General features: G+C 54.6%; 3 protein-coding genes and 1 pseudogene across 3 annotated transcripts; 2 read left to right on the top strand and 2 right to left on the bottom strand.

Moving 5' to 3' along the window:
* Window positions 1–1,716: 1,716 nt before the first annotated feature.
* On the bottom strand, window positions 1,717–4,236 carry LOC146420618 (serine/threonine-protein kinase pim-1-like; annotated as a pseudogene).
* A 4,179-nt stretch (window positions 4,237–8,415) lies between these two features.
* Window positions 8,416–9,908, top strand: LOC146420617 (uncharacterized). The gene is made up of 2 exons (XM_085048088.1): window positions 8,416–8,798; window positions 8,986–9,908. Exons 1-2 carry the CDS (start codon window positions 8,747–8,749, stop codon window positions 9,906–9,908), a joined length of 975 nt encoding a protein of 324 aa, XP_084904214.1. The 5' UTR covers window positions 8,416–8,746.
* A 4,636-nt stretch (window positions 9,909–14,544) lies between these two features.
* On the bottom strand, window positions 14,545–15,821 carry LOC146420616 (endogenous retrovirus group K member 9 Gag polyprotein-like). The gene is made up of 2 exons (XM_085048086.1): window positions 14,940–15,821; window positions 14,545–14,619 (listed from the first exon to the last, which is right to left on the bottom strand). The coding sequence occupies exons 1-2, from the start codon at window positions 15,819–15,821 to the stop codon at window positions 14,545–14,547; spliced, it is 957 nt and encodes a 318-aa protein (XP_084904212.1).
* A 3,517-nt stretch (window positions 15,822–19,338) lies between these two features.
* LOC146420615 (uncharacterized) lies at window positions 19,339–20,748 on the top strand. The gene is made up of 2 exons (XM_085048084.1): window positions 19,339–19,380; window positions 19,569–20,748. Exons 1-2 carry the CDS (start codon window positions 19,359–19,361, stop codon window positions 20,657–20,659), a joined length of 1,113 nt encoding a protein of 370 aa, XP_084904210.1. The 5' UTR covers window positions 19,339–19,358; the 3' UTR covers window positions 20,660–20,748.
* Window positions 20,749–26,228: the final 5,480 nt, after the last annotated feature.

Raw genomic sequence — 26,228 nt, 5'->3', positions numbered from 1 at the left:
TTGCCAATGTGCTGATAGCATGGATCTATCTTACTGACTTCAGCAGCCTTTTTTAACAGATTCTGGGGTTTATTTCCAATATTAAGTTATTTTAAATTGTGGTTGAAGCAGTAAGAAATTGATTGTGCTCTGCCAGCTCCGAGCAGGACTGGGAATCTAGATTCTGTTGATCCCCATCTCATTAGCAAGATGCCCTTCCTTCTCACCCTGTGAATGAGCTGTGCATTCCCTTTGAAATTGTCAGAGGTTTCTTAAAGGTGCAGAGTCCCACTTACCGCTTTTTGCTCTGGTTTGGAAGTGGAGAAGGGCAATTCTTCATTCACCAAATCCAGACTGCACTGCCTTAGGAACAACAGCCCACTCGCCAGGTTTGGCTCACTCGTGGCACTTCTAGAGGAGGAAGAAAGTGCAATTGCACAATTCCAACCCAAAAGGAATGAAGAGTGGGACAGACAAAACATCCTGTGGACATCCACAGAGCTCAGCTGGAAGGAGAGAAACCAGAAACTGCCCATCAGCTGAAGGCTCCTGTCCCCTTGTCCCAACTGCCCGCAGTGCCCAGGCCATGCTGGCTGAGCTCAGAGCTGTGCCCAAACCTCCCCATCACTGCTGCCTGTAGGAGGAGAGCAGGAGGGCAGGACATGTGCCCAGCCTCCAGCCAGCCATGGCAGATCCACCTCCTCAGCAGCTGCCCAGAGCAGGATGCTCCTGTGCTCGCTGCCATCTCCCCAGAGCCCTCATCCCACCCCTGCCGAGAAGATGGGGATCCACCTCATGGCATCTGCTGCTGGAAGAAAAGCTGCTCCCAAAGGATGTCCTCACCTCTCTCCAAGGGCACATCTGAGCCATTCTGCAGCTGGTCCCAGCACTGCTCCATCCAGACCAGACACCAGTGAGAGCTCTTCCTTTAAAAACCAAACAGCAAATCAATGAGATTACAAAGAAAAGGTGGAAACAAGAAAAAAGTTACAACATTATCACTGTCAGGAGCTCAAGGAAGGACTAACCCCTCCATGCCAGGGAAAAACCCGCTCACAGCTGGGGTAAACCAGGGCTTTCTTCCTTCCCCCTTCATAGCTCCCCCAAAATAATGGTAATCCAGGGCAAACAAGGGCAGTGGAGCAGCCCAAGCCCTTCCTCCCCTGCCTAACAAACCTGCTGCTGCACAGCTTCTGGAGTCCCACCTCTGCTCCCCCCATGGGGGTTTGTTTTGGTCAGGGTGGCTGCCCCCAGCCCCAGCCCAGGGCACAGTGGGTGCTGGGGACTGTTGGCAGGGCCAGGAGCCAACTCCCATTTCATTACCAGCCCAGACCATCCCCGCAAGCCCTACCAAAGAGAAGGAGGTGCCAGAATTTAAGTCAATCATCTTCAGCTTTCATGTCACCAGGACAAGGAAGAGGTTGTCATCCTTGAAGTCCTCCTTGGTGTCTCCAGCTGCAGCTCCACCTGGTGCAGCATCTCCAGGGGCTCCTGCTTCTTCCCTGGGGGCCACACCAGGCTGTCAGTGTTCTGCCCATGGCCCCAGCCAACAATGAACCAGGACAAGCAAAACCAGGGTGGATGGTGGCCACCAGTGCTTGCCAGAGCAGATCGCCAACTCAGCTCCAGCACAAGAGCTGTGAGTTCCCTTCTGATGATCCCTGCTCAGAGCTACAGGCAGGTCAAAAAAACGTCTAGTTTGCTTTACTTCTGGTTGCCAAAAGATGTGTGGAGCTGTTACCTGCCAGGCCCCTGGACCAAACTGTGCATGTGCATCTCTTCTGTCTTCTAGGGCCGACGAACACCCTGCATCCAAGGATCGTTGAAGAGTTCCTCCAGCGATGGCCTGTCCATGGGTTGCATGGACAAACACCTCTTAATAACATCTTGGCACTCTGAGGAGAGAAACCAGAAACTGCCAGTCAGTTGGAGAAGGTTCCTGTCCACTTTTCCCTCCCACTTCCCATGCCCAGGCCATGCTGGGTGTGCTAGAACTGTGCCTAAACTTCCCCAGGCATTCTCTGTTTTGGAGGAGGGCAGGAGAGCAGAACATGTGCCACCTCCTCAGCAGCTGCCAGAGCAGGATGCTCATGAGCCTGCTGCTCTCTCCCAGCACTGGTATTCCCCCTGTGCCACAGAGATGAGGATCCACCTTGAGAGAGCCGTCGTGGGAACAAGATCCGCCCCCAGATGATCTCCTGGCCCCTCCTGAATGGGTGCTTCCCGACGACCAGGTGGTACAGCAGGAGGCCCAGGGTCCAGATCGTTGCTGCCCCACCGTTGTAGAATTTGAGGTGGATCCACTCTGGTGGGCTGTAGGACAGGGTTCCTGTGGAATACAGATGGAGTTCATCAGGGGATGCTGCTGCTCCCAGAGCCTCACCCCACATCCCTGGGCATGCAGGGGCTGCACCAGTGGCACACAGGGTGACCTGCTGCCCTCTCGCCAGCACCTGTGACTCATGTACAAACTTGGGGTTGGAAAAGAAGCCACTGGTGCTGGAATGAGGCAGCAGAAGCCCTGGGGAGGTCCAACCACGACATGCAAAATGAAACCATTCCCAGAGGTGGGAAAAACCACTCTCATCCCTCTCTGCCTTGGCCCCAAAAAACAATTACAAGCCAAGGCAAACAAGGGAAGTGGAGCAGTCCAAGACCTTCCTCACCTGCCTACCAAAGTGGCTGGGACATGGGGTCTGACACCCCTCACTGCTACACTCATTGGAGTTTGTCACACTGACTGCCCCAGCCTCAGCCCTGCCAAGGGCAGAGTGGGTGGTGAAGGTGGTCAACAGGGCTGCAAGCTGCCCCCTTCGACCTCCACCCAAAAGTAACTTGGCTGAAGAGTTAATCCCATGCCTGGCAGCTATAGCAGAAGCCCCAGTGCTACATCCAGGCTGGACCATGAGATGCCCAGGAGCATCCCCTGGGAAGGCTCACCTGCAAATTGAGTGTAGGCTGTGTCTTGGAGGAAGGCGCCACAGCCAAAGTCGATAAGTTTCAGCTGCATGGTGGCCAGGTCGAGCAGGATGTTCTCGGGCTTGATGTCCCTGTGCAGCACCCCGCAGCTGGTGCAGTGCTGCACGGCCTCCAGCACCTGCCGGAACATCCCCCGTGCCTCCTCCTCCGGCAGGAACCTGCGCTCTGCCAGGAAATCCGAGAGGTCCTGACAGCGCTCCGGACGCTCCAGCACCAACAGGTAGTCGTCGGGGAGCTCAACCCACTCCAGGAGCTGGATGACACCAGCACAGCCAGTGGACACCTTGTGCAGCAGCACGATCTCCAGGGGCGCACGGGTGCCATCGGGCTGCGGGAGGAACACGATGCCATCAGTGGGGCTGAGGCCATGCCAGGGCTCTGGGACCCCTCACCCAGCCCGGGATGCTCTGCGCCCCCCGCTCACCCCACGCCCGCTCTACCTCCCTCGAGGCGTCCTGGCAGCTCCCACCCTGCCGGGCCCCGGCTTATCCCCGCCCGGCACGGCCCGGCTTCTGCCGCTGGCCCCGTTCACTCACCAACTCGCCCCAATGATGGATGCGGTCCCTCGAGACACATTTGATGGCTACCTGCGAGCAAGAGACAGCAGCGGGCTCAGCTCGCCGCCCGCCCTGCCGAGCCCCACCCTCCTCCTCCTTCTCCTCCTCCTCCTCCTCCTCCTCCAGCCCCGCCACTCACCGGGGCGCCGTCCGCTAGCCGCGTCCCCGCGTAGACGCTGCCGAACCCGCCTGTGCCCAGCAGCGCACCCAGCCGGTACCGCTCCTGCAGGGCCTCCTGCGCCTTCCCTGCGGGCGACACGCGGCCGTCACCGCTCGGCCCGGGGCCACACACGGCCCCCGACCGCCTCTGCACCACCCCGGGCCGGGCATGCCCCTCTGAACGGGGCACGGGCGGCTCGGGGATGGCGGCCGGACTGCCGAGCGGCGGAGCTCGGGCCGGGGAAGGCGCAGCGGAGGCGGCGGGAGCGGCCGAGCCGCGTGTGTCCGCCTCGGGCCCCTGGAAGAGCCGGGGCCGCCGCCGGGCTTGGAGCCGGGGCCGCCGCCGGGCTTGGGGCCGAGACTGCCGGGGCCGCCGCCGGGACCGCCGCCCGCACAGGCGGAGCCAGGGACAGGCGATGCTGCCCCAGCCGTGGCCACTGAGGCCCGCCCAGCAGCGCCACAGCCATGCCGGCGACAGCCGGGCGGAGCCGAGAGCGCGGCGGGCCGCCCGGGGGCGGGAAGGGGGCAGCCCCGGCCGGGGCAGGGGGCGGGCCGGGCGCATGGCCCCGCCCGGCAGGAGGAGAGGGAGCCCGCGAAAGGGAGGGGACACAGGGAAAGGGACACCGGGAGAGGAGGCGGGACAGGGGGAGAGGGAGAGGAGGAGCAGGAAGGAGAAAGGGACGGAGAGGGTCCTAGAAACTCTTCCTTAGCTGCCGCCGCTGCCGCCGCTGCAACTGAAGCTCCGGGGCAGTTAGTCCGAGTCTCCGTTAGTCCGAGTGACCGTTAGTCCAAGTGGCCGTTTGTCCGAGTGGCCGTTTGTCCGTTCCCCGCTCGCTCCTGCGCGCCCCACGGCCGAGCCCCGCGCGCCCCCGGGAGCAGCCCCTGAGTCTGTCCAAACACGGGAACTTTGCCGTGTTCAGCCCACATCCAGAGGCTTGACTGCTGCACAGTGGCACAGCAATCCCCTTGGCTGCTCTGTGCATTGTCCCTGCTGAGGGTCAAACACTAGCAGAGCACATTCCCGGTCTCTAGAATTCATACCTGACCCAAGCACTGCACTTGTGTCTCCAGCATTGCTTTCCAAGCAGAACGGGGGAAGACAAACTGTGTGTAACTCATGGTATTACAGAGAGTCTAAAACATGCTAAGTCATGGATCTTCGAGGTGAGATCCATTTGCAATTAATGGCATGGAGAAGTAGTGCAACATGGAAAAGGGGAGCATAGAAATAAATAGAGGAAAACATCTCAGATTGTTTCTTTGCATTTTCATTTCACTTCTGGAAAGCTGTTTCAGTTTTCCAGGAATCTTCTCCACAGTCGTTTGCTCTTTTCAAGAACCTTTCCTGGAGGGAATGAATTGCAGGAATTATTGGGCTGCACTGGCCCTGGCCGGGTGCCTGGTGCCACCAAAGCCGCTCTGTCACTCTCCTCACAGGTGCAGGACACAGAACAGGAGGAAAGGCTCGTGGGCTGGGATAAGGGCAGGGAGAGGTCACTCACTGGTCACTGTCAGGGGCACAATAGACACAAGCTAGGGAAATTAATGGAATTCATTTCCAAGCAAATCACAGTATGAGAAGGAGAACTAAAACAAACCCTAACAAAACACTTTCCCCACCCCTTCCTCCTTCCCAGGCTCCCAGCCTCCACCTGCAGTCCCTCCTCTGCTCTCTCTGCAATTGGAAATTTGTCACCAGTCACAGACTTTGCTTTAGCCTCATCTCAGGATCTCTTCCTGGAGAGGAAGAACTTTCTCCAGCAGAGATTTGGTGTGTGACAGCCTTTGAGGCTCAGGGTGTTTCTCCTGCAGCTCCTTGTAGATCTCCTCTTCCCATGCTGGGTCTCCTGCACCCCAGAACTCTGCCAGTTGTAGCTTTGCAAAAATCAGCTCAAGGTCTGGATGTTCCTGAACAATTTGCTCAAGGTCCTTGGGGGCTGCATCCAATCCATCCTTCTTGTCTTCCCCCTTTGCATGGAGCCAGTGGATCTGCTGGCCCCTGGCCAGGGCCTGGCAGAGCAGGTGGAACCTGGGTCCTGCTGCAGGAGCTGGGGAGCTCCAGGACTCGCTCTGGCCGCTGGGGCAGCCACAACACAAGCCGTTCCCAGCCAGGAGCCGAGGGCTCCGTGTGGCTCTGCAGGACCTTGTCCCTGGGGCTCGTCTGGATCAGCGCAGGCAGCTGGGCTGCACTTGGCTTCGTTTGTGTCCCTGCTTGCCCTGGGACAGCAGCTGCCCAGCGCCGAGGGGACAGCAATGGCACCGGGGCAGTTTGGGGTGAGGTTCAGTGTCTGTGCCTGGCATGAATCCCAAATCCTTCCCGAAGGAGTAGAGAGTGCTGACAGAGCACAGGATGCTCTGCTGAGCACGGGATGGACCGGGGGGATGTGAGACAAAGCCGGGATGGCAGTCAGAAATAAAAGGAAGAGGAGGAGCGGACAGGAGAGGAGGAGGAAAGACAGAGGAGGAGGAAGAGCCGCTGGGGAGGAGGAAGAGCCGGTGGGGAGGAGGGATGGAAGAGGGGGAGCGAGAGGAAGGGGAGGGATAAAGGGGGAGGAGCGGGGAAGAAGAGGAAGGGGAGGGGAGGAGCAGCACGAGAAGCAGGAGAAGGAATCACCACGTGTGTCTATTGTTCTTTGTGTCTGCAACCCTCGGCCCGGGAGTATCGCCCCCGCCGGGACATCCCGCAGGTGAGCGGGCAGGGGGAGCTCGGCCCAAATATCTTGGGTGGTGCCTGGGGTTCTTTTTGGGAGAGGAAGATTTTTGGACCTTGTAGGACTCCAGCACCGAGCCCCAAATTTCTTTGGTTGCTCCTGGGACGGTTGGGGTTTTTCTGTGTATGTTGCGGGGGGTGGGGGGGCGGGGACTGGGTGGATGTTTGGATCTTGCAGGACTCCAAATGAGAGTCGCAAATGCCTCTTGGGGGAGTACTGGGGAGTCCCCTAGACGCGAGTTTTTCGGGGGTCACGGTGGCGTCTGCCGGGAGGGATGGGATGAGACTGGGAAGGGTTGGATGTGGATTGGGGTGTGGGATGAAGTCTGCGGGAGGGGGATGGGTGGGATGGGGCCTGGGATGAGGCAGCCGAAGGTTCGGGGTGATGAAGCCGGGGTGACCCCACTCCGTAGGGGCTTGCGGGGTATCCGGCAGCTGTGAGGGAGTTTTGGGGTACCCCTGATCCTTCGGGGGTGGCACTGGCAGCGGGGGACACGTGTCTCCGGCACCTCTGGACCCCACCTGCGCCCCCCCTCGCCCCCAGCGCCCCCAGGAGCGGAATTTGGGGAGGGGGGAGGTGGGGGGCGCTCAGGCCGGGCCCCCCTTGCTGTCCCGGCAACTGGGGGCCGAGTGCGGGGGGAGCCCCGCGGGCATTGCCCGGCCCTGCCCGGCACGGCTGATGCCGCCCGCCCGCGCTGCGCACTGCTCCGGACTGGTGCTGCCAGTGCCGCGCGGGGCGGGGCCGCTTTGGGGACCCCCCAGGGCAGAGCGCTTTGGGCTGCTTTGGGGCTCTGGGCACCTGCAAAACCGGCGCTGGGCACGGCAAGAGCGTGTGGGGGCAGCTGGGGCCCTACTGGTGGCACTGGTGGCGCTGGGAGTTCCCCCGGCCGCGGGGTGAGCAGGGGGCGCGGTGAGAAGGGGGGCTGGGAGCCCAGATGGAGCGAGATGGGGATTGGGACCCCCAGAGTGGGCAGGAGGGGCCTGGAAACCCCAAAACCAATCATAGGGGAGGGGGTGTTGGGATTGAGGGAATGATGGTGCAAGGGCAGAAGAGCAAGGGAAAAGAGGGGGCTGGGACCCCCAAAGAGAGCGGGAGGGGGATGGGACACCCCAGTTGAGTTGGGAGGGGTCTGTGGATTGGGAGAAGGATGGGAAAGGGGAGGAGAGGGGAGGGAAAGGTGGGGTTGGGATGGAAGCAGGACAGTTCCATGGGGATCCAACCCTGTCCCCCAGCACTGGATCCCCTGGGGCTCTGGGGGAGGTGGATCTGCACTGGGGGTCCCCAAGAACCCTGTCCATCCCTGGGGCTGATCGGGGGGTTCCCCCCACCCAGCAGCCAGTGCTGCAGCAGCCGTGGGGCAGAGGAGGGTGGGGAATGGGGTTCTGGGGTGGGAGCAGAGGAGGAGTGGGAGTAAGAGGAGGGAGAGAGAGCAGGAGCAGGAAAAGGAGAAGCAGCAGAACTATGAGATTTCACCACCCACTGTTTCTGCAGCACCCCTGGCTCTGGGATCATTGCCCCCCCCTGCATTCCACAGGTCACCAGGGAGGGGGAGCTCACCCCAAAGCTATCGGGGGGTCTCGGGAAGGGTTTTCATTTTAGAGGGGTTTTTGGAACTTGCAGATTCTGGAATTGAGCGCCAGATGTCTTTGCATGTCCCTGGTGGGTATTTTTTGGGCCAGAGGTATGTTTGGATCTTGCAGGACTCCAAAGCTGAGCCATAAATGCACCTTTGGTGGAATATTGGGGGTGGTCCATGTGGGAATTTCCTGGTATTGCCAGGACAGGACATCAGTTTTGGGGATCCCTGGGAGAGCCCAGGGGGGTGGAACGCAGCACTCCGAGTGCAGAGAGCAGAGAGGGGCAATACCAGAGCTGGGGGACCCCTGGCAGCCTGTAGGGGTGGGGGAGGCTGGAGATGAGGCAGGGCTGGGACACTGTGACACTGAAAGGGGCAATGGGGAGAGGGGGAAGCCCCGAATGCCTGGAGTGGGGGGAGCCTGAAGAGGGGGACCCTGGGAGCCCTTGGAGCCAAAGCAGAATCAGGGAAGAAGGGACCCCTGGGAGCACCGAAACCCCACAGCATCCCTAATCAGGACCCAGGAGAAGGGGGATCCCCAGGACCCATGGGAGCCCCAGCAGCTTTGAGAATGGGAAACCCCAGAAACCCAAAGAGAGGAGACTGGAAAGGGGGAACTCCTGGGAGGCTTTTTCTGAACTCATTCTTATTTTAGGAGGTTTCTATAGACACAAAACAGCCGGTGACTTCTAGAGATAGACTTGGGCAGGAGGAACCCCCAACCCAAGGCACTCACACCTTTTTTTTACCCAGATGAGGATTTCCGATTCCCAAAACTTGGCCAGATGGAGAAGGAGGCTGCGAGGAAGAGGAAGATGCCCCAGGACAGCCAGGCAGGTGAGGAGGAAGTCACTGCCCCTTTCCCCATCTCTTCTCCTCCATCTCCCAGCCCAGCATTGCCCCTGGCTGCAGGACAACCCAGCTGCTGACTCTGTCCTGCTAGGGATGGATTGGGGGATCTCCTTCCCCTTCCCTCTGGCATGGAGGCAAATCCCAAATCCTCTCCTTGTCCTTCCTTCCCCAGACAACGAGCTGAGGAGAGAGACCAGGGAGGACAAGTCCTTACGGCAGAACCTCATGGAAGAGGTCATTTTGAGCAGCTCCATGACCCAGGAATCCAACAGGGAGGAAAAGCCCCAGAGATGCTGCACAAGGAGGGGCTGCAAACCCAGCCCAGGGTGCTCTGAAGGGCAAAGACCCACCCTGTGCCAGGAAGTTGGCAAGAGCTTCAGCTGGAGTTCGGAGCTGGAGATTGCTGCGAAGCTTCATGAGACTGAGAAGCCCTACGAGTGTGGGGAATGTGGGAAGAGCTTCAGAAAGATCTCCCAGCTTATGGACCACCAGCGGATCCACACAGGGGAGAGACCCTATGAATGTGGGGAATGTGGGAAGAGCTTCAGCCGGAGCTCCACCCTGATCTGTCACAAGAGGATCCACACCGGGGAGAGGCCCTACAAGTGTTCCGAGTGTGGGAAGAGGTTTCAGACCAGCTCAGCTCTCATCCTGCATCAGCGGATTCACACACAGGAGAGGCCCTTCCGCTGCCCTGAGTGCCAGAAGGGCTTCAAACACAACTCCACCCTCATCACCCACCAGCGCATCCACACTGGGGAGAGACACTATGAGTGTGGGGAATGTGGGAAGAGCTTCAGCCACAGCTCTCACCTGATCCGTCACAAGAGGATCCACACTGGGGAGAGTCCCTACGAGTGTTCTGAGTGTGGGAAGAGGTTTCACACCAGCTCAGCTCTCCTCATCCATGAGCGGATTCACACAGACGAGAAACCCTTCCGCTGCTCTGACTGCAGGAAGGGCTTCAAGCACAACTCCACCCTCATAACCCACCAGCGCATCCACAGTGGGGAGAGACCCTATGAGTGTCCCGAGTGTGGAAAAGGCTTCACCCAGAGCTCTAAGTTGACCAGACACCAACAGTGCCACCGGTAAGGGAAGCTCTGCGAGTGGCCCGAGTGGGGGAAGAGCTTCATGCACTGCTCCATATTCATCCCAATTGTAGGACCCACACTGGGAAGAGCCCTGGTGACCCACACTGCCAGTGACCCAGTGTTGTGATTTGACCCTGGCCAAATGCCAGGCACCTATGAAATCTGCTTTCTCTTCTCTCCCCTGCTGCAGGTATGCAGAGGGGAGGGAAAAAACCCTAACACACACACACACACACACACACACGCAGGGCTCATGAGTCGAGATAATGAACCAGGCAGGATAAACTGAAGGGTAAAACAGACTGAGAACTTAAAGTTGCAAAGTGATTTATTGCCGAGACACGGAGGCTTGACAATCCAATATGAATTTACCACAAGCTTCAGTTTATTGATTTACAGCAGACAATTTTATAGTGTAGTTAACTAACTCATGCATATTCTGTAATCATACAATACTATTGGTTATATACTTCCACGCCCTAAGTTTGGCTACTTGCCTTAACATGTATCTATGTTTACCTATAGTGCCTGATTTCTGCATATCTGTTACCAATTAACGCATTCTTGACGGCCCCCACGACTCCTATGTTGCAGAAAGTCGTGGTGACCTTAGATCGCTGATTGGACGAAGTTATCTAATTAATAGTTGGCTGAATATGGCTATTGTTAAGAAGCAATCTATCTACATCTGCGTGTCCCTTCTCTAGAAGCCAGCTTTCCACAATTCCCCTGTTTTCTTTACGCGTTTGTGTGAGCCAAAGCTCATTCACTGTCTGTGATAATGATTTTTTCAAACATTGCAAAGCACAAGGTAGAATAACAGCTATGCCAACAAGGACAAGTAAAATCACTAATCCTACTTGCAAGATATAGCGAAGCCATCCTGTTATACCCCAGTCACCCCATGGAATTCCGAATAGGCCATCGTCCTTTTGCACTGTTATCTTTGCTGTATGCTCCTTAAGCCATTGAAGTTGCTTATGTATTTAGGAATCACTATGGGGCTACCAAAAGTTATGCAGCCTGTTTCATTGCCACTTGCATTAAGAGCTCGGCTCCCCAAGAGATCCAACTCCTGAGGATCTCATGGCAATGAGGTATTAAGACCCGGCAACAAGAGAGCAGTACAATGGCTAACATTGGCAGCTTGTGAGCAGTTGTTAGTTGAAAACCGTGCAAAGCTAGTATTATCAAAGCTTGGGATACCAAATAAGCATGTGCGAAAAGGGTTAGTGGCTGATGCAAGCGCAAGGCAAAAAGCACTAGTACGTGTCTGATTTGCCCAGGTGACCCACAAATTTTTCCTGGGCTCAGTTGAATGGAAGGGATTATTGGCGTTTGCATCGGTAGCATCTGCCAGAACAACGCCTAACATGCACAGTATGTACAGGAGCAAAACGCCTTTTAGTGCGTTCCCATTCATGTTCTCTGATAACCCAGTACTTTGGGATCCTTTCTAAAGCCCAATCGGTGCACACTGCTCTCAAAATTTGAGACCCAGAGTTTGATGTTGCCCAATTTACTGCATCTTGGGCCTCCCAACGTAACCAGGCTATAAATTTTTGCTCTTCGGATTCAAGTAATTGCAAACCTTGCCAATCAGGCAGCCCTGTAAATGCAGCTAAAGCTTGCTGCAGCCTGTTATGTGCAAAGTCAATATGAGTTATGCGTGTATTAATGCAAGCCAAACAACAAGTATTATACACTTCTTGATGGACCCACCACCGTTTCTTACAAATACCACACTTAATAAGTAACCATGCCTGACACCACAGATTAGCACAATTTCTACAAGGGTATCTATTCAGGTAAGGGTGTACAGAGCCTAATCTATTTATAATATCTCTTAATTCTAATAAAGTCTGCCAACACTCGACTGGAACCCCAGCTCGCCGCAAGATAGGATCAAGAGCACAATGTAGAAGCCGGATCAGTCGTGGTGTTTCATCGATCGGCGGTATCGGGGGCACCTGTAGCTGTGCCAGGTTGATCAAGTGCAGGCTTCACCCAGCGGCTAGGAACCCAAAGGGGGCTTGTGGAGGAAGATACTCAAAATAACCTCTGCCAGAATATATGACCTCTACTGGACCCTCCCAGATGCCTGTTTTGGGGTCCTTATATAGGACCTTCATGCGTGGTACCGGTGGCTGTGCCACTCCCTTGTGATGAATTAAGAAAGGTGGTAAATCCTGATCTCCAAATATACACAGATGATTTAGCACAAACAGGGTTTTAGAAAGCCTTTCTCTACTATCTGAGACCTCCTTATGTTTTGCCAGGTAACCCTTTATTGTTGCATTTGCTCGTTCTACCATTGCCTGCCCCGTTGGGGAGTGAGGAATTCCTGTAGTATGTTTTATATCCCAAAGTTGCATGTATTTTTTCACCAAGGCACTACAATAAGCTGGTCCATTGTCTGTTTTGATAGCTTTGGGTTTGCCCAATACGGCAAAGGAACTAGTAAGGTGCCTTATAACATCCCGGCCTCTTTCACCGGGCTGTAGTGTTGCCCATATCATGTGGCTGTATGTGCCAATGCAAACATGGACATATTTTAATCTACCAAATTCAGGGAAATGTGTTACATCCATCTACCATAACTCATTAGCTTGTAACCCCCTTGGGGTTCACTCCCATACCCAAACCAACACCCTGGTTATGAAAACTACAAATAGGGCAGGCCCGCACTATGGCCCTGGCTTCTGCTAGTGGAATTCCAAAACCCTTATGGAGACCCCTTGCATTTTAATGAAAGTTCATATGTGCGTGGCGGGCCCTCTCAAAGGAAGATACTGGAGCTTCCGCCACCGCTACCAATCGGTCCGCTCTGGCATTGCCTTCTCCAAGGCCCTCTGACCACTGATGACTTCTTATATGCAACACGGCATATGGGTCAGTCCTTTGGCCAATGGTGCGTTTAAGCACCATCAATAGTTCCGCTAGTTGGCATTTTTGCACATCCTTAACCATTGCTTCCTCAATTCTGTTAGCAATGTCTGCGACATAGAGAGAATCTGTGACGATGTTAACAGGTTGGTCTATCCAGTTGGTAAAGACCCAGACCACTGCTGATAGTTCCAAGGTTTGTAAAGAGTCCTCCGATGTTGCAGGAATAATTTCGTGTCGCCATTGCTTCTCCTCCATCCACGTCGCAGCAGCTTTACGGGAGCGTTTGCCAGCATCTGTATAAACAGTCACTGCTCCTGAAAGCGGAGAGGATGACCGCAATGGCTTTATTAGCCATCGGTGATTAGACATCCATGCCAGCGTAGAAGGCTGGAGAGGTCGGATACTGATGAGGGTTCCCTCTTCCAGCAACGCTGCCTGAAGATCCATAGAATTTTGTAAGTACCAGTTCAAGTCATCCAGCTTCAGTGGTACTTGTATTTCCCCTGGCGATGTTCCTTGGATCTCCCTTATCCTTTGGCGGCCACGTTTGATGAGATTTGCCATTGTAGTTATGTTTTCCTGAATCGTTTTTCGTGGTTGAAGGGGTGGTGCTAACCATTCCAGCACCAAAACATTGTAATCCTCATTTGTGGTGGGGGTATTTTCCCCCGTTTTCTTTTTATGCTGAGTGATGGCACCCAAAAGGTATTGAGGGCCAGTTAGCACAGTGATATTTAGTGGCACATCCAGTAGACGACGCGATGTATGATTTTGTACAACACGTTCTGAGATAGTCTGGATCGCCGCCTGCTGTGCTGTAGAGAGGGTGACTTTTGTAGCTGGCTCAGTGCCTTTCAGTAGAGGCCGCAGAACATTCAACAGTTCATTAGGAATACCAATGACAGGACGAAGCCATTGTAAGTCACCCATCAGTTTTTGAGCATCATGTAGGGTTTGGATGTTTGTGTGAATTTGCAGTTTTTGAGGACGAACCTGATGGTCTGTTATTGTCCATCCCAAATATTGCCATGGTGATGTGTTCTGTACCTTTTCAGGGGCGATTGTAAGGCCCTGAGCACGCAAGTGATTAGTCAGGGTGTGTAACTGATCTGCAGTAAAAGGTGCGCTCTGTGCCAGTAATATATCATCCATGTAGTGATAGATGATTACTTCTGGCCAGGCCGTCCAAAGAAGCCTGAGAGCAGCATCCACATAGAGTTGACAAAGTGTCGGTGAGTTCCGCATTCCCTGTGGTAATACAGTCCATTCAAAACGTTGTGCTGGTGCCTCACGGTTAATTGAGGGCAGCGTAAAAGCAAAGCGCTGCATGTCATCTGGATGTAGTCTAATGGTGAAAAAACAGTTCTTTAAGTCCACAACAAGTAGAAACCATTCATCTGGTAGCATGCTGGGATTGGGGAGCCCTGGTTGTAAGGCTCCCATTTGGGCCAAAACATCACGGCCTACTAAAGCATTTACTCCTGGGGGAAGTGGTAACAACTGTACCACACAGTCCACAACTTTGTCATCGATGGTAATTTTTAAACGTGGTGACTGACGAGCCATGGTGATACCTCCTACACCAGAAACAGTAGCTCCAGATGCATATGCTGGCCAGTGAGCAGGCCATTTGTTTTCATCCAGTACCGTGACATCAGCTCCAGTATCCAAAAGTGCTGATAATTGTATCCGATAGCCAGAATATTCCAAAGATATCCGTTTTTGTGGACGTTGCTTCAAATCCACTGTTAGCATAACCGCAGGGCCTGTGGAGCCAAAACCTCCTGTTCCTCGATGAGGCCGACCAGATGGACTTTGAGCAACTGTGGTATAGGGATCACTTGAGCAATTTTAGATCCAGCAGGAATATGAATAGGTGGATGAAATGTCCGAGCCATAATGTCAATTGTACCCTGAAAATCAGTATCGATTAATCCAGTTAAAATGTCCAGTCCTTTCATGGTTGCAGATGAACGCCCGATCAAAAGAGCACCCATATGCTGTCCTCTGATTACAATTGGTCCTGTTGGACAGGTGCTACTATTTGTGTCATAGTCCCTTTCGCGCTCCGATTCCCGTTTCCCTGGGATCTCCGACAAGCTTCAGAGCTGTGTGACGTAGACTGGCACTGAGAACACCACACTGCTCCAGCAGGGCAGTTTTGCCGTAAGTGCCCTGGCTGTCCACAGCAAAAACAATGGAGCTTTGTTTTTCGAGATGCTGGAGGTGGCCTTGGCTGCCGGAGGGGTGTGAGTGCGCCGAGGACTTGATTTTGAGAGCATTCTGCCTGCGCTTTTAATCCCTCCCCCAGCTCCTTAATAGCATTGATCAACATAGCCTGACTGTCTATAAGGAACTGTGAAGCTTTCTCTAAAAGGTCCTCTATGGACCAATTCTCTGGCATGGTCATGATAAGATTTCTGACTGTCCCATTTCCATTTTGCAATACACACTGCTTTAACATAGTCCCTTGCATGCATTCTGCCATTCCTGCTGTTTTCACCGCTGCAGCAACCTTATCTACAAAAGATCCCAGCAGCTCATCCCGCCCCTGCTTGATGGACATATATGACGGGATGCCTCCGGGGGCTTTTATTTTATCCAGAGCATTCCGAGCTAAATCCATAGACTCTCTAATCTTGTTTGGTCCCAAGAGTGCCTGATCCTCACTTCTTAGATGAGGACCTAACCCCATCAATTTATTTAGAGTGACTCCATGCAGCGGGTCACCTTGCTGGCGATTCAGACCCACCGACTCCTGGCAGAATGCCTGCCAATGAGCATTGAACAGCAATTGTTGATGTTGAGTAAGTATCAATCGTGCAATGCCCTTGATATCGTTGGGGAGCAGAAGTCCTGATTCCCAGATATAATCTAGCATTTCTCTAGTAGGCTCTCCCTGAATTCCGAATTCACTCACGGTAGCTTGTAACTGAAATAAGATTTTCCAGTTTAGGGTTAAAATAGAAGCAGTGAGCCCTCCCTGCTCTCCTGGGCTGTAAATCACTGGGAACACCCCCAACATCTCAGTCGCAGCTTCCACGTCACCCTCCTGAGCCGTTTGTGAGGTAAATAGCCTCCAATAAATTTCATGCTGACATGCAGCCCCCAAACCGGCACCACCGGGACTGGCCAGACCCCCGGTAGGCGGAAGTTCGGGGCTCCCCAAACTGGGTGACTGAAAAACTGCCCTGTGAGATACTGGGTCAGAAGACTCGATCGGAGCGGAAGGCTTCAACGCATCCTCAGAGGGCTCAGCAAATGGATTAGTAGGGGGAATATGTACTGTGTTTGTTAATGGGGGGAGCGGCCATGATCGCTCATTACCTTGCCCTGAAGTAGACGGGGGAGGTGGACTCAGCCGCTCAGAAGAAGCCCTAGCCGCCCTCTGTTCTGCCTGATACTGATACAGAGCCTTACTAGCTATCTTCCACACTTTGCATAGTTTTTCTCCAACCTTATCATCTTCAAGAATAGCATCCCACAACTTATCTCCTACTCTCTGCAATTCATCACGATCAAAAATGCTGTTAGGGTCAATAAAACAACCTTTAGCCAACCCCCATGCTGTCAACGCCACTAAATCACTCTTTATATCCTTACCCTTAATCCCCCGCTTTTCTAAAAAGCAATAAAACACATCAAAAGTGGCTTGTCTCTTCATGGCGCACTCACTTTTTTTTTTTTTCACCCTCCGAGATGTTCGGCCACTTTTCCTCTCTGGTGCGAGATTTTCACCTCACAAGTCCGGCAGTGTCCAGATCCCGCCCTGATAACGGTCGTCCTGTATGTGCGCTCACTGCTTTGACCCTCCGGGGTGTATCAGAGCCAGGTGTCTGGATTTTCGGCCGTGGCCACGCTGTTCCCCAGCAGGTCCAGCCAGATGGGGAGCAGGACCCTTGTTCGTATCACGTCGGGGGTCACCATTTGCCGAGAAACGGAGGCTTGACAATCCAATATGAATTTACCACAAGCTTCAGTTTATTCATCTACAGCATACAATTTATAGTGTAGGTAACTAACTCATGCATATTCTGTAATCATACAATACTATTGGTTATATACTTCCATGCCCTAAGTTTGGCTACTTGCCTTAACATGTATCTATGTTTACCTATAATGCCTGATTTCTGCATATTTGTTGCCAATTAACGCATTCTCGACGGCTCCTACGATCTCCATGTTGAAGGAAAGTCATGGTGACCTTTGATCGCTGATTGGACGAAGGTATCTAATTAATAGTTGGCTGAATATGGCTATTGTTAAGAAGCAGCTTGTTAAGTAGTAATCTATCTACACCTGCGTGTCCCTTCTCTAGAAGCCAGCTTTCCACAGATGGGATGGGATGGGATGGGATGGGATGGGATGGGATGGGATGGGATGGGATGGGATGGGATGGGATGGGATGGGATGGGATGGGATGGGATGGGATGAGGCCCGGGAAGGGTTGGATGTGGATTGGGGTGTGGGATGAAGTCTGGGGTAGGGGAGTGGGTGGGATGGGTCCTGGGATGAGGCAGCCGAAGGTTAGGGGTGATGAAGCAGGGGGACCCCACTCCTTAGGGGCTTGCGGGGTATCCGGCAGCTGTGAGGGAGTTTTGGGGTGCCCCTGATCCTCCGGGAGTGGCACTGGCAGCGGGGGGACACGTGGCTCCGCCACCTCTGGACCCCACCTGCGCCCCCCCTCGCCCCCAGCGCCCCCAGGAGCGGAATTTGGGGAGGGGGGAGGTGGGGGGCGCCCAGGCCGGGCCCCCCTTGCTGTCCCGGCAACTGGGGGCCGAGTGCGGGGGGAGCCCCGCGGGCATTGCCCGGCCCTGCCCGGCACGGCTGATGCAGCCCGCCCGCGCTGCGCACTGCTCCGGACTGGTGCTGCCAGTGCCGCGCGGGGCGGGGCCGCTTTGGGGACCCCCCAGGGCAGAGCGCTTTGGGCTGCTTTGGGGCTCTGGGCACCTGCAAAACCGGCGCTGGGCACGGCAAGAGCGTGTGGGGGCAGCTGGGGCCCTACTGGTGGCACTGGTGGCGCTGGGAGTCCCCCCGGCCGCGGGGTGAGCGGGGGGCGCGGTAAGAAGGGGGGCTGGGAGCCCAAATGGAACGAGATGGGTATTGGGACCCCCAGAGTGGGCAGGAAGGGCCTGGAACCCCCAAAACCAATCATAGGGGGGAGGGGGGTTTGGGGATTGAGGGAATGATGGTGCAAGGGCAGAAGAGCAAGGGAAAAGAGGGGGCTGGGACCCCCAAAGAGAGCGGGAGGGGGATGGGACACCCAAATGGAGTCGGGAGGGGTCTGTGGATTGGGAGAAGGATGGGAAAGGGGAGGAGAGGGGAGGGAAAGGTGGGGTTGGCACGGAAGCAGGGCAGTTCCATGGGGGTCCAGCCCTGTCCCCCAGCACAGGATCCCTGGAGCAATTCCCTGGGGCTCTGGGGGAGGTGGATCTGCACTGGGGGTCCCCAAGCCCCCTGCCCATCCCTGGGGCTGATCGGGGGGTTCCCCCCACCCAGCAGTCAGTGCTGCAGCAGCCGTGGGGCAGAGGAGGGTGGGGAATGGGGTTCTGGGGTGGGAGCAGAGGAGGAGCGGGAGGAAGAGGAGGGAGAGAGGAGGAGGAGCAGGAAAAGGAGGAGCAGAAGAACCATGAGATTTCACCACCCACTGTGTCTGCAGCACCCCTGGCTCTCGGATCATTGCCCCCCCTGCATTCCACAGGTCACCAGGGAGGGGGAGCTCACCCCAAAGCTATTGGGGGGTCTCTGGGAGGGTGTTAGTTTTTGAGGGGTGTTTGGAACTTGCAGATTCTGGAAGTGAGCCCCAGATATCTTTGCATGCCCCTGGGGGGGATTTTTTGGGCCAGAGGGTATGTTTGGATCTTGCAGGACTCCAAAGCTGAGCCATAAATGCACCTTTGGTGGAATATTGGGGGTGGTCCATGTAGGAATTTCCTGGTATTGCTAGGACAGGTCATTGGTTTTGGGGATCCCTGGGAGAGCCCAGGGGGGTGGAAAGCAGGACTCCCAGAGTGCAGAGAGCAGAGAGGGGCAATACCAGACCTGGGGGACCCCTGGCAGCCTGGAGGGGTGGGGGAGGCTGGAGATGAGGCAGGGCTGGGACACTGTGACACTGAAAGGGGTGAGGGGGAGAGGGGGAAGCCCCGAGTGCCTGGAGTGGGGGGAGCCTGCAGAGGGGGACCCTGGGAGCCCTTGGAGCCAAAGCACAATCAGGGAAGAAGGGACCCCTGGGAGCACCGAAACCCCACAGCATCCCTAATCAGGACCCAGAAGAAGGGGATCCCCAGGACCCATGGGAGCCCCAGCAGCTTTGAGAATGGGAAACCCCAGAACCCCAAAGAGAGAAGACTGGAAAGGGGGAACCCTGGGAGGCTTTTTCTGAACTCATTCTTATTTTAGGAGGATTTTATAGACACAAAACAACCGGTGACTTCTAGAGATAGACTTGGGCAGGAGGAACCCCCAACCCAAGGCACTCACACCTTTCTTTTACCCAAATGAGGATTTCCAATTCCCAAAACTTGGCCAGATGGAGAAGGAGGAAGCTGTGAGGAAGAGGAAGATGCCCCAGGACAGCCAGGCAGGTGAGGAGGAAGTCCCTGCCCCTTTCCTGCTCTCTTCTCCTCCATCTCCCAGCCCAGCATCGCCCCTGGCTGCAGGACAACCCTGCTGCTGACTCTGTCCTGGTAGGGATGGACGGGGGAGATCTCCTTCCCCTTCCCTCTGGCATGGAGGCAAATCCCAAATCCTCTCCTTGTCCTTCCTTCCCCAGACAACAAGGTGAGGAGAGAGACCAGGGAGGACAAGTCCTTACAGCAGAACCTCATGGAAGAGGCCCTTTTGAGCAGCTCCATGACCCAGGAATCCAACCGGGAGGAAAAGTCCCAGAGATGCTGCCCAAGGAGGGGCTGCAAACCCAGCCCAGGGTGCTCTGAAGAGCAAAGACCCACCCTGTGCCAGGAAGTTGGCAAGAGCTTCAGGCAGAGTTCGGAGCTGGAGATTGCTGAGAAGCTTCATGAGACCGAGAAGCCCTACGAGTGTGGGGAATGTGGGAAGAGCTTCAGGCAGAGCTCCACCCTGATCTATCACAAGAGGATCCACACCGGGGAGAGACCCTATGAGTGTGGGGAATGTGGGAAGAGGTTTCAGACCAGCTCCCATCTCCTCAGTCATCAGCGGATTCACACAGAGGAGAGGCCCTTCCGCTGCCCTGACTGCAGGAAAGGCTTTAAACATAACTCCCACCTCATCACCCACCGGCGCATCCACACTGGGGAGAAACCCTATGAGTGTGGGGAATGTGGGAAGAGCTTCAGCCAGAGCTCCAGCCTGATCTGCCACCAGAGGATCCACACCGGGGAGAGGCCCTATGAGTGTTCTGAGTGTGGGAAGAGGTTTCAGAGCAGCTCCAATCTCCTCCTGCACCAGCGGATTCACACAGAGGAGAGGCCCTTCCGCTGCCCTGAGTGCAGGAAGGGCTTCAAGCACAACTCCCACCTCGTCACCCACCAGATGATCCACACTGGGGAGAGGCCCTATGAGTGTTTCGAGTGTGGGAAGAGGTTTCCAACCAGCTCAGAACTCCTCAGTCATCAGCGGATTCACACAGACAAGAGGCCCTTCCGCTGCCCTGAGTGCAGGAAAGGCTTCAAACAGAACTCCCACCTCATCACCCACCGGCGTGTCCACACTGGGGAGAGACCATACGAGTGTGGGGAATGTGGCAAGAGCTTCAGCCAGAGCTCCACCCTGATCTGCCACCAGAGGATCCACACCGGGGAGAGGCCTTATGAGTGTCCCAAGTGTGGGAAGAGCTTCTCCAGGAGCTCTCACTTGAGCAGACACCGACGGAGGCACCGGTAAGGGAAGCCCTGCGAGTGCCCCGAGTGGGGGAAGAGCTTCATGCACTTCTCTGTATTCATCCAACATCGGAGGACCCTCATTGGGAAGAGCCCTGGTGACCCACACTGCCAGTGACCCAGTGCTGTGGTTTGACCCTGACCAAATGCCAGGCACCTACGAAATCTGCTTTCTCGTCTCTTCCCTTTCTTCTTCTCTCTTCTCTCTTCTCTTCTCCTTCTCTTTCTGCAGGTGTGCAAAGGAGAGAGGAAAAAAAACCGTAACACACACACACACACACACAGGGCTCATGAGTCAAGATAATGAACTGGGAATGATGCAGTGAAGGGTAAAACAGGCTGAGAACTTAAAAGTTGCAAAGTGATTTATTGGTAACCTAACCCTAAACAGAATCAGAGGAGGCAAATGAGAACTAAAAATAAGCTCTTAATACACTGTTTCTCTGCTCACCCCCCTCCCTCTTTCCCACCAATAGCACAGGGGGTTGTGGCAGGCAGGGTATGGGTTTTTTTGGTCAGTCCATGACCAAAATTTCTTCCGCTGTTCAGGGAGAGGAGTCCTCTACTTAGCCATGGGTCCCTCCCACTGGAGACAGTCCTCTGCGAAGTTGTTTGCTGTGGGTCCAATCTGTCGAGCAGCAGCTGCTGGAATCTGCTGCCCCATGAGTTCTTGTCCACAGGGTTCAGAGCTCTGAGCCCAGGCCAGGCTGTTTCCATCCCAAGGAACAAGGCCTTTCCCTGCACTGGGACTCCCACTGGATCACAGCTTCCTCCAGGCATCCACCTGCTCCTCTAGCGTGAGCACCTCCCCACGGGCTGTGGGTGGATCTCTGCACCCCTCGTGGACCCCATGGGCTGCAGGGGGACAACCTGCTTCACCATGGTCCTCACCACGGCCAGCAGAGGATTTCCAGCTCTAGTGCCTGGAGCACCTCCTCCCCCACCTTCTCCACTGACCTTGGTGTCTCCATGTTGTTTTCCCTCACATATTCTCACCTCCTCCTCATCCTCTGTCTAAAAAGAAGTGCTTGCTCACATTGTTTTGATTTCTTCTTAAATATGATATCACAGAGGTGTAACCAACATCTCTAATTAGCCCAGACTTGGCCAGCAGCATGTCCATCATCTTCAGAGCCATCAGAGATTGGCTCTGCTGGACATGGTGAAAATTCTAGAACATTCACACAGGACACACAGGAGCCATTTTTGTGCCCCTCCCCACCCACTAGCAAAAACTGGGCTAAGCAAAACCAACTCAAGAACACAGGGGTGAGTTTCCTCCCAACCCTTCAGCCACTTCTTCAGGCCTACCACAACAGCTTTTGAAGGGTTTAAGTTTCCCCTAGATGCTAAAGATAGCTTGCTGATGTTCTGGGCTAAGCAAAACTAACATACTCAGGTTGGGAAGGCACCTGGCTGGTGGCTTCCATGGCCTCCTGATTCCCTGTGCTCACCTGGACAAACACAGGGGCAGGAACATCCATCTGGACTCAGACTGACATCCCAAATTCATAGGGAAGAGCTGATTTATTAATGTTACACCCTAAAAATTGTTACCTGCTGTGTAATTGTTTCTTCTGGTGGCATCAAGAAATGATGGATGATCTTGGAGGTCTTTTCCAACCTAAATGATTTCCTTCTTCACCTTGTCAGAACAACCAAAGCTGAGGTAAAATAAAGAAATGAAACAAAGAGATCTAAAGCTGCACTGTTTTACTGTGGATTTGGGGGTGAATGTGGGGTTAAGGGGAATATTCATGAGGATTTGGATGTTCTGGGGCTGCCCAGGCTGGGGGACAGGACAACAGTCTCATAGTTGTGCTGGCAGAATGTGTCCACCTGAGCCCACTTGGTGTTCAGCAATTCCGGTTTTCTGTCGCAGTGCCTGGCCTGGGTCTCCCCAGGTGAGGTGTGCCCCCCAAAGTGCCCAAATCACTGCTGAAGTGCCTGAGCTGCTCCCAGCTGTGGATGTTCCTGTCCACCAGCCTCTCCTGGTCAGTGCCTGGGGGGTGGGAGGGGGTTTAGGGAATCCTGGGGGGATTGGGAGGGGCTTTTGTGGGCATTTGTGGTGCTGAGACGGAGTTTGGCAGGCTCTGTGAGAGAGGTTTGGGGTCCTGGCCTGGCTGTGTGACTTGGAGAGAATTTGGGTGGGTTTAGGGGGAGATGGGAATGGGGTTATGGTTGCTCTTAGGCCCATTTATATTGCAGGGAGTGGTTTGGGAACATCCTAGGAGGAGATGTTGGGTGGTTTGAGGGGCCTGGGAGTGCCTGTGGGTCGGGGAGGGCATTTTTGAGTGGTCATGACAAACCCAGACCCCCAAAGCTGCCACCATATCTCACCCCCCAAGGTGCTGCTGGGGTTTGGGGGCTCCATGTTGGAGTTCATCCTCCTGGCTCTGCGGGAGAGGGTGAAGGGTGTCCAAAGGGGTCATGTGTGTCCCTGAGAGCATGTGTGACACCCCATCCCAGTGTCACCCCCCTTTTCCCTCCCCACAGGGCTCCTGACCCAGCTCCTGCTCCCCCCAGGAGGGAATTTGGGGAGGGGGCAGAGGGGGTGCACAGCCCCTGCTGGGGGATGACCCTGAGCCAGCGCCCTTTGTTTAGGACCAACCTGGGCTTGGGGCTGCAGGAGGAAGAGGCTGATGGGAAGCAGATCCTGCAGGTGGGACAGTGCTTGGGGTCAGGGCAAGGTCCTGCCCTGCACACCTGGCTCAGGTGTGACACTGCCCTGGGAAGGGAGAGGGACATTCCCATCCCCACGGATCAGGGCTGTGAGCAGCACTTGGAGCACAGACATGGAAATACTTGGAGGAACTGGGAGCACCCTGAGGGTGTGAATTATCCCCACCACCACCTTTCCAGGGCTGCCCTGGATCTGAGAAATGCTCGTTAGGCCTCAGCCTTGGCCAACAGCCCCTGGGCTCAGCTCCTCTGCAGCTGATCACAAACACTGTCTGCTCCCAGGCACTGCTGCTGTCCAACCAGCTCCTGCTTTCTTTAGGAGCAGCCTTGGGAACTGTTTTTCTCCCCTCAGTGGCACAACATCCCTGTTCTCACAGTGTCAGAGAAAGCTGTTGATGCGAAGTGCAGCCAGGATGAAACACTGCTGTGACTAAAGCCCATCTCTTGGGGCCCTATCAACAGGGCTCCAAAAGGAGCCCCTTGGAGCTCTCCTGGAGCAGTGAGCTCCCTCTGAGTGGGGCCTCTCCGAGCCGGGAACTCTCCTGTTTGCTGCACTCGGGGCATCCCCGAACAACGAGGGACCCTGGGCCGATCCCCCCACTCCTCCAGGCTCAACCCTTTGGCTGCTGGGGAGATGCAAAAGCATCCGCAGTGAGCATTTCCCTGCCCTCCAGGGCAATTTCTGACAGCTCCCTGGCACTGCCTCTTTCTGTCTGTGTGCACACACGTGTGCCTGTGCTCTGGAAATGGGGGAGAAATGCTGCTCTGGGAGATGTTGAAGTGCCTTGGATATCTGAGTGAGTTTGGCCTGTAAGTGAGGTTCAGTCATAAGGTATGAGCTACGTGAAATGCTGCTAGGGGTTGTTTTTTGCTAAGTTGTTGAGTTTAAGGTATAAATTCAGGTATAAATTAATCTAGAAGTTAAGTTCTGTTAAGTTTGAGGGCTGTTAAGCTTTCAGGCCATATTCCTTTTATCCTTGCCCTCACTGTCCTTTTGTCACACACACACACAGTGCCGATTCTCAGTTAATTTCTGGTTTGATTGCCTGGATTTGCTTGCTTTTGTTGTTGCTTTTTTCCCTTGGTGTACCTGAACTGTCCAGTCAGGAGCAGAGTGACTCTTGCCAAGGAACTTTGTTGTGCTGTCATACTTAATATTAAATCTGGTGTTTGCTGATCCCTTGCTGGGGATTTTTTAAGTGCTCTCAAGACCTCGTTCGTAAGAGGGTGAAGGAGCCCTGGGCCAGGCTCTCGCCCTGGGGACACAGGGACACTGCCAGGGGGTCCCTGTCCCCCTGTCCCACCCCCCAGGGCCCTGTCCCCTCTGTCCCCGTGTCAGGCTCTGGGGGTCGATCTGGTGGAACATCCTGTGGGGGAGGCTGTGGCACTGGGGGGCAGGAGGGACCTGGGGGGACAGGGGACCCTGCTGTGCACGAGCAGCGTTGGACTTGTCTGGGGGAGCTGTGAGGGGGGCTGGGGCAGAGTGACCTCCCCAGTGACATCACATAGCCCCCTGGGATGTCACAGCCTATTCTGTGATGTCACACATCCATCCTGTGATGTCACACTTCACCCTGTGTTTCCAGCCCCCTCAGTGATGTCACACAGCCTTTGCTATGATCACATAATGCTGCCCTGTGATGTCCCAGCCCATTCCATGATGTCACAGCCTGCTCTATAATGTCACACAGCCATTCCATGTTTTCACAGCCCCCTTTGTGATGTCACATCACCACCCTGTGGTGTCACAAGTCCACTCTATGACCTCACAGCCTGCTGTGTGATGTCATACAGCCACACTCTGATGCCACAGACCACTCTATGATGTCACATATCACACCCTACTCTGGGATGTAAAAGCCTGCTCTGTGGTGTCACAAGCCAGTCAGTGATGTCACACAGCCAACTCTGTGGTGTCATACAGCCGATCAATGATGTTACACAGCTCATTCTGTAACTGCACAGCTTGCTTATGTGATGAGGCCTCCAAACTCCATCTTGGGAGATTTTTGAGTCCTCTCCAAGGTTTTTGAGAAAGGAAAAATATTGGTCAAAATGCAAGGAAAATGGAGTGTCATTTTTTCCCAAAGTTTACAGTGACAGAAGAAAGGTCAATATGTTTAAACTAAATGAGAGTTGATTTACATTTGTTATAAGGAAGGAATATTTTACAATGAGATTGTCACAAAACATCAACTGTTTTTCCAGTGAAATTGCTGCCCCATCCCAGCAATTGTCCAAGGACAGGAGCTTTGTGCCACCAGACATAGTGAAACCCCTCCTCTCCCCAAGGATGGAATTCCTGTTGTGCTGGTTCTCTGTTGTGCTGGTTCTCTGATGTGCTGGATGACCTCACAACACTGCTGGCCAAAATGTCAGCTGAGGGCCAAGCAGGCTGCTGCAGTGGCAGTGACCTCACAGCCATCACCATTGCAGCCATGTCCCCTGGGCCTGGCTCTCCCCATTCCATGAGCTCCTGTTCTGTCAGCAATGGTCTCCTGAGTTCCAACAAGGCCCCACAGTGTCACAGTGTCCCCTTCATTCCATGAGGTTCTGTAGTGTCACAATGCACTCCTGGGTTCCATGAGGCCCTTCTGTGTCACAATGACCCCTTGGTTCCATGAGATGCCACACAGTCACAGTGGTCTCCCTTCATCCATGAGGCCCTGCAGTGTCACTTTGGTCTCCATGGTTCCATGTGGCCACAAAGTGTCACAATGATCTCTGTGATTCCATTGGGAACACAAAAGCTTTGCATAAACATTGAGAAACACCTTCTTAGCACAGATGGACACATCTGTTTGTATTCAAAAGAGGAGTTAAAGGTGAGAATGGCATCATCAACTTGCATCTGCAACTGAGATCAAGGGAAAGGACAGGGACAGAGAATT

This window comes from Lichenostomus cassidix, unplaced genomic scaffold, assembly GCF_008360975.1.
Source record: "Lichenostomus cassidix isolate B80296 unplaced genomic scaffold, HeHo_3.0 HiC_scaffold_842, whole genome shotgun sequence".
NCBI classification, from domain to species: Eukaryota; Metazoa; Chordata; class Aves; order Passeriformes; family Meliphagidae; genus Lichenostomus; species Lichenostomus cassidix.
Note: the sequence above shows the minus strand (reverse complement) of the source record. Positions and strands in the feature narration are given on the sequence as shown.

What these genes read in the sequence shown, in the direction of transcription:
- LOC146420615 (XM_085048084.1), top strand. Translation starts at nt 19,359, where the DNA reads ATGCCCCAGGACAGCCAGGCAG. An exon ending in GCCCCAGGACAGCCAGGCAG is followed by an intron (nt 19,381 to 19,568) that starts GTGAGGAGGAAG and finishes TTCCTTCCCCAG; the next exon opens with ACAACAAGGTGAGGAGAGAG.
- LOC146420616 (XM_085048086.1), bottom strand. Translation starts at nt 15,821, where the DNA reads ATGTTGGGGGTGTTCCCAGTGATTTACAGCCCAGGAGAGCAGGGAGGG. An exon ending in AAAACTGCCCTGCTGGAGCA is followed by an intron (nt 14,620 to 14,939) that starts GTGTGGTGTTCT and finishes CCTATACCACAG; the next exon opens with TTGCTCAAAGTCCATCTGGT.
- LOC146420617 (XM_085048088.1), top strand. Translation starts at nt 8,747, where the DNA reads ATGGAGAAGGAGGCTGCGAGGAAGAGGAAGATGCCCCAGGACAGCCAG. An exon ending in GCCCCAGGACAGCCAGGCAG is followed by an intron (nt 8,799 to 8,985) that starts GTGAGGAGGAAG and finishes TTCCTTCCCCAG; the next exon opens with ACAACGAGCTGAGGAGAGAG.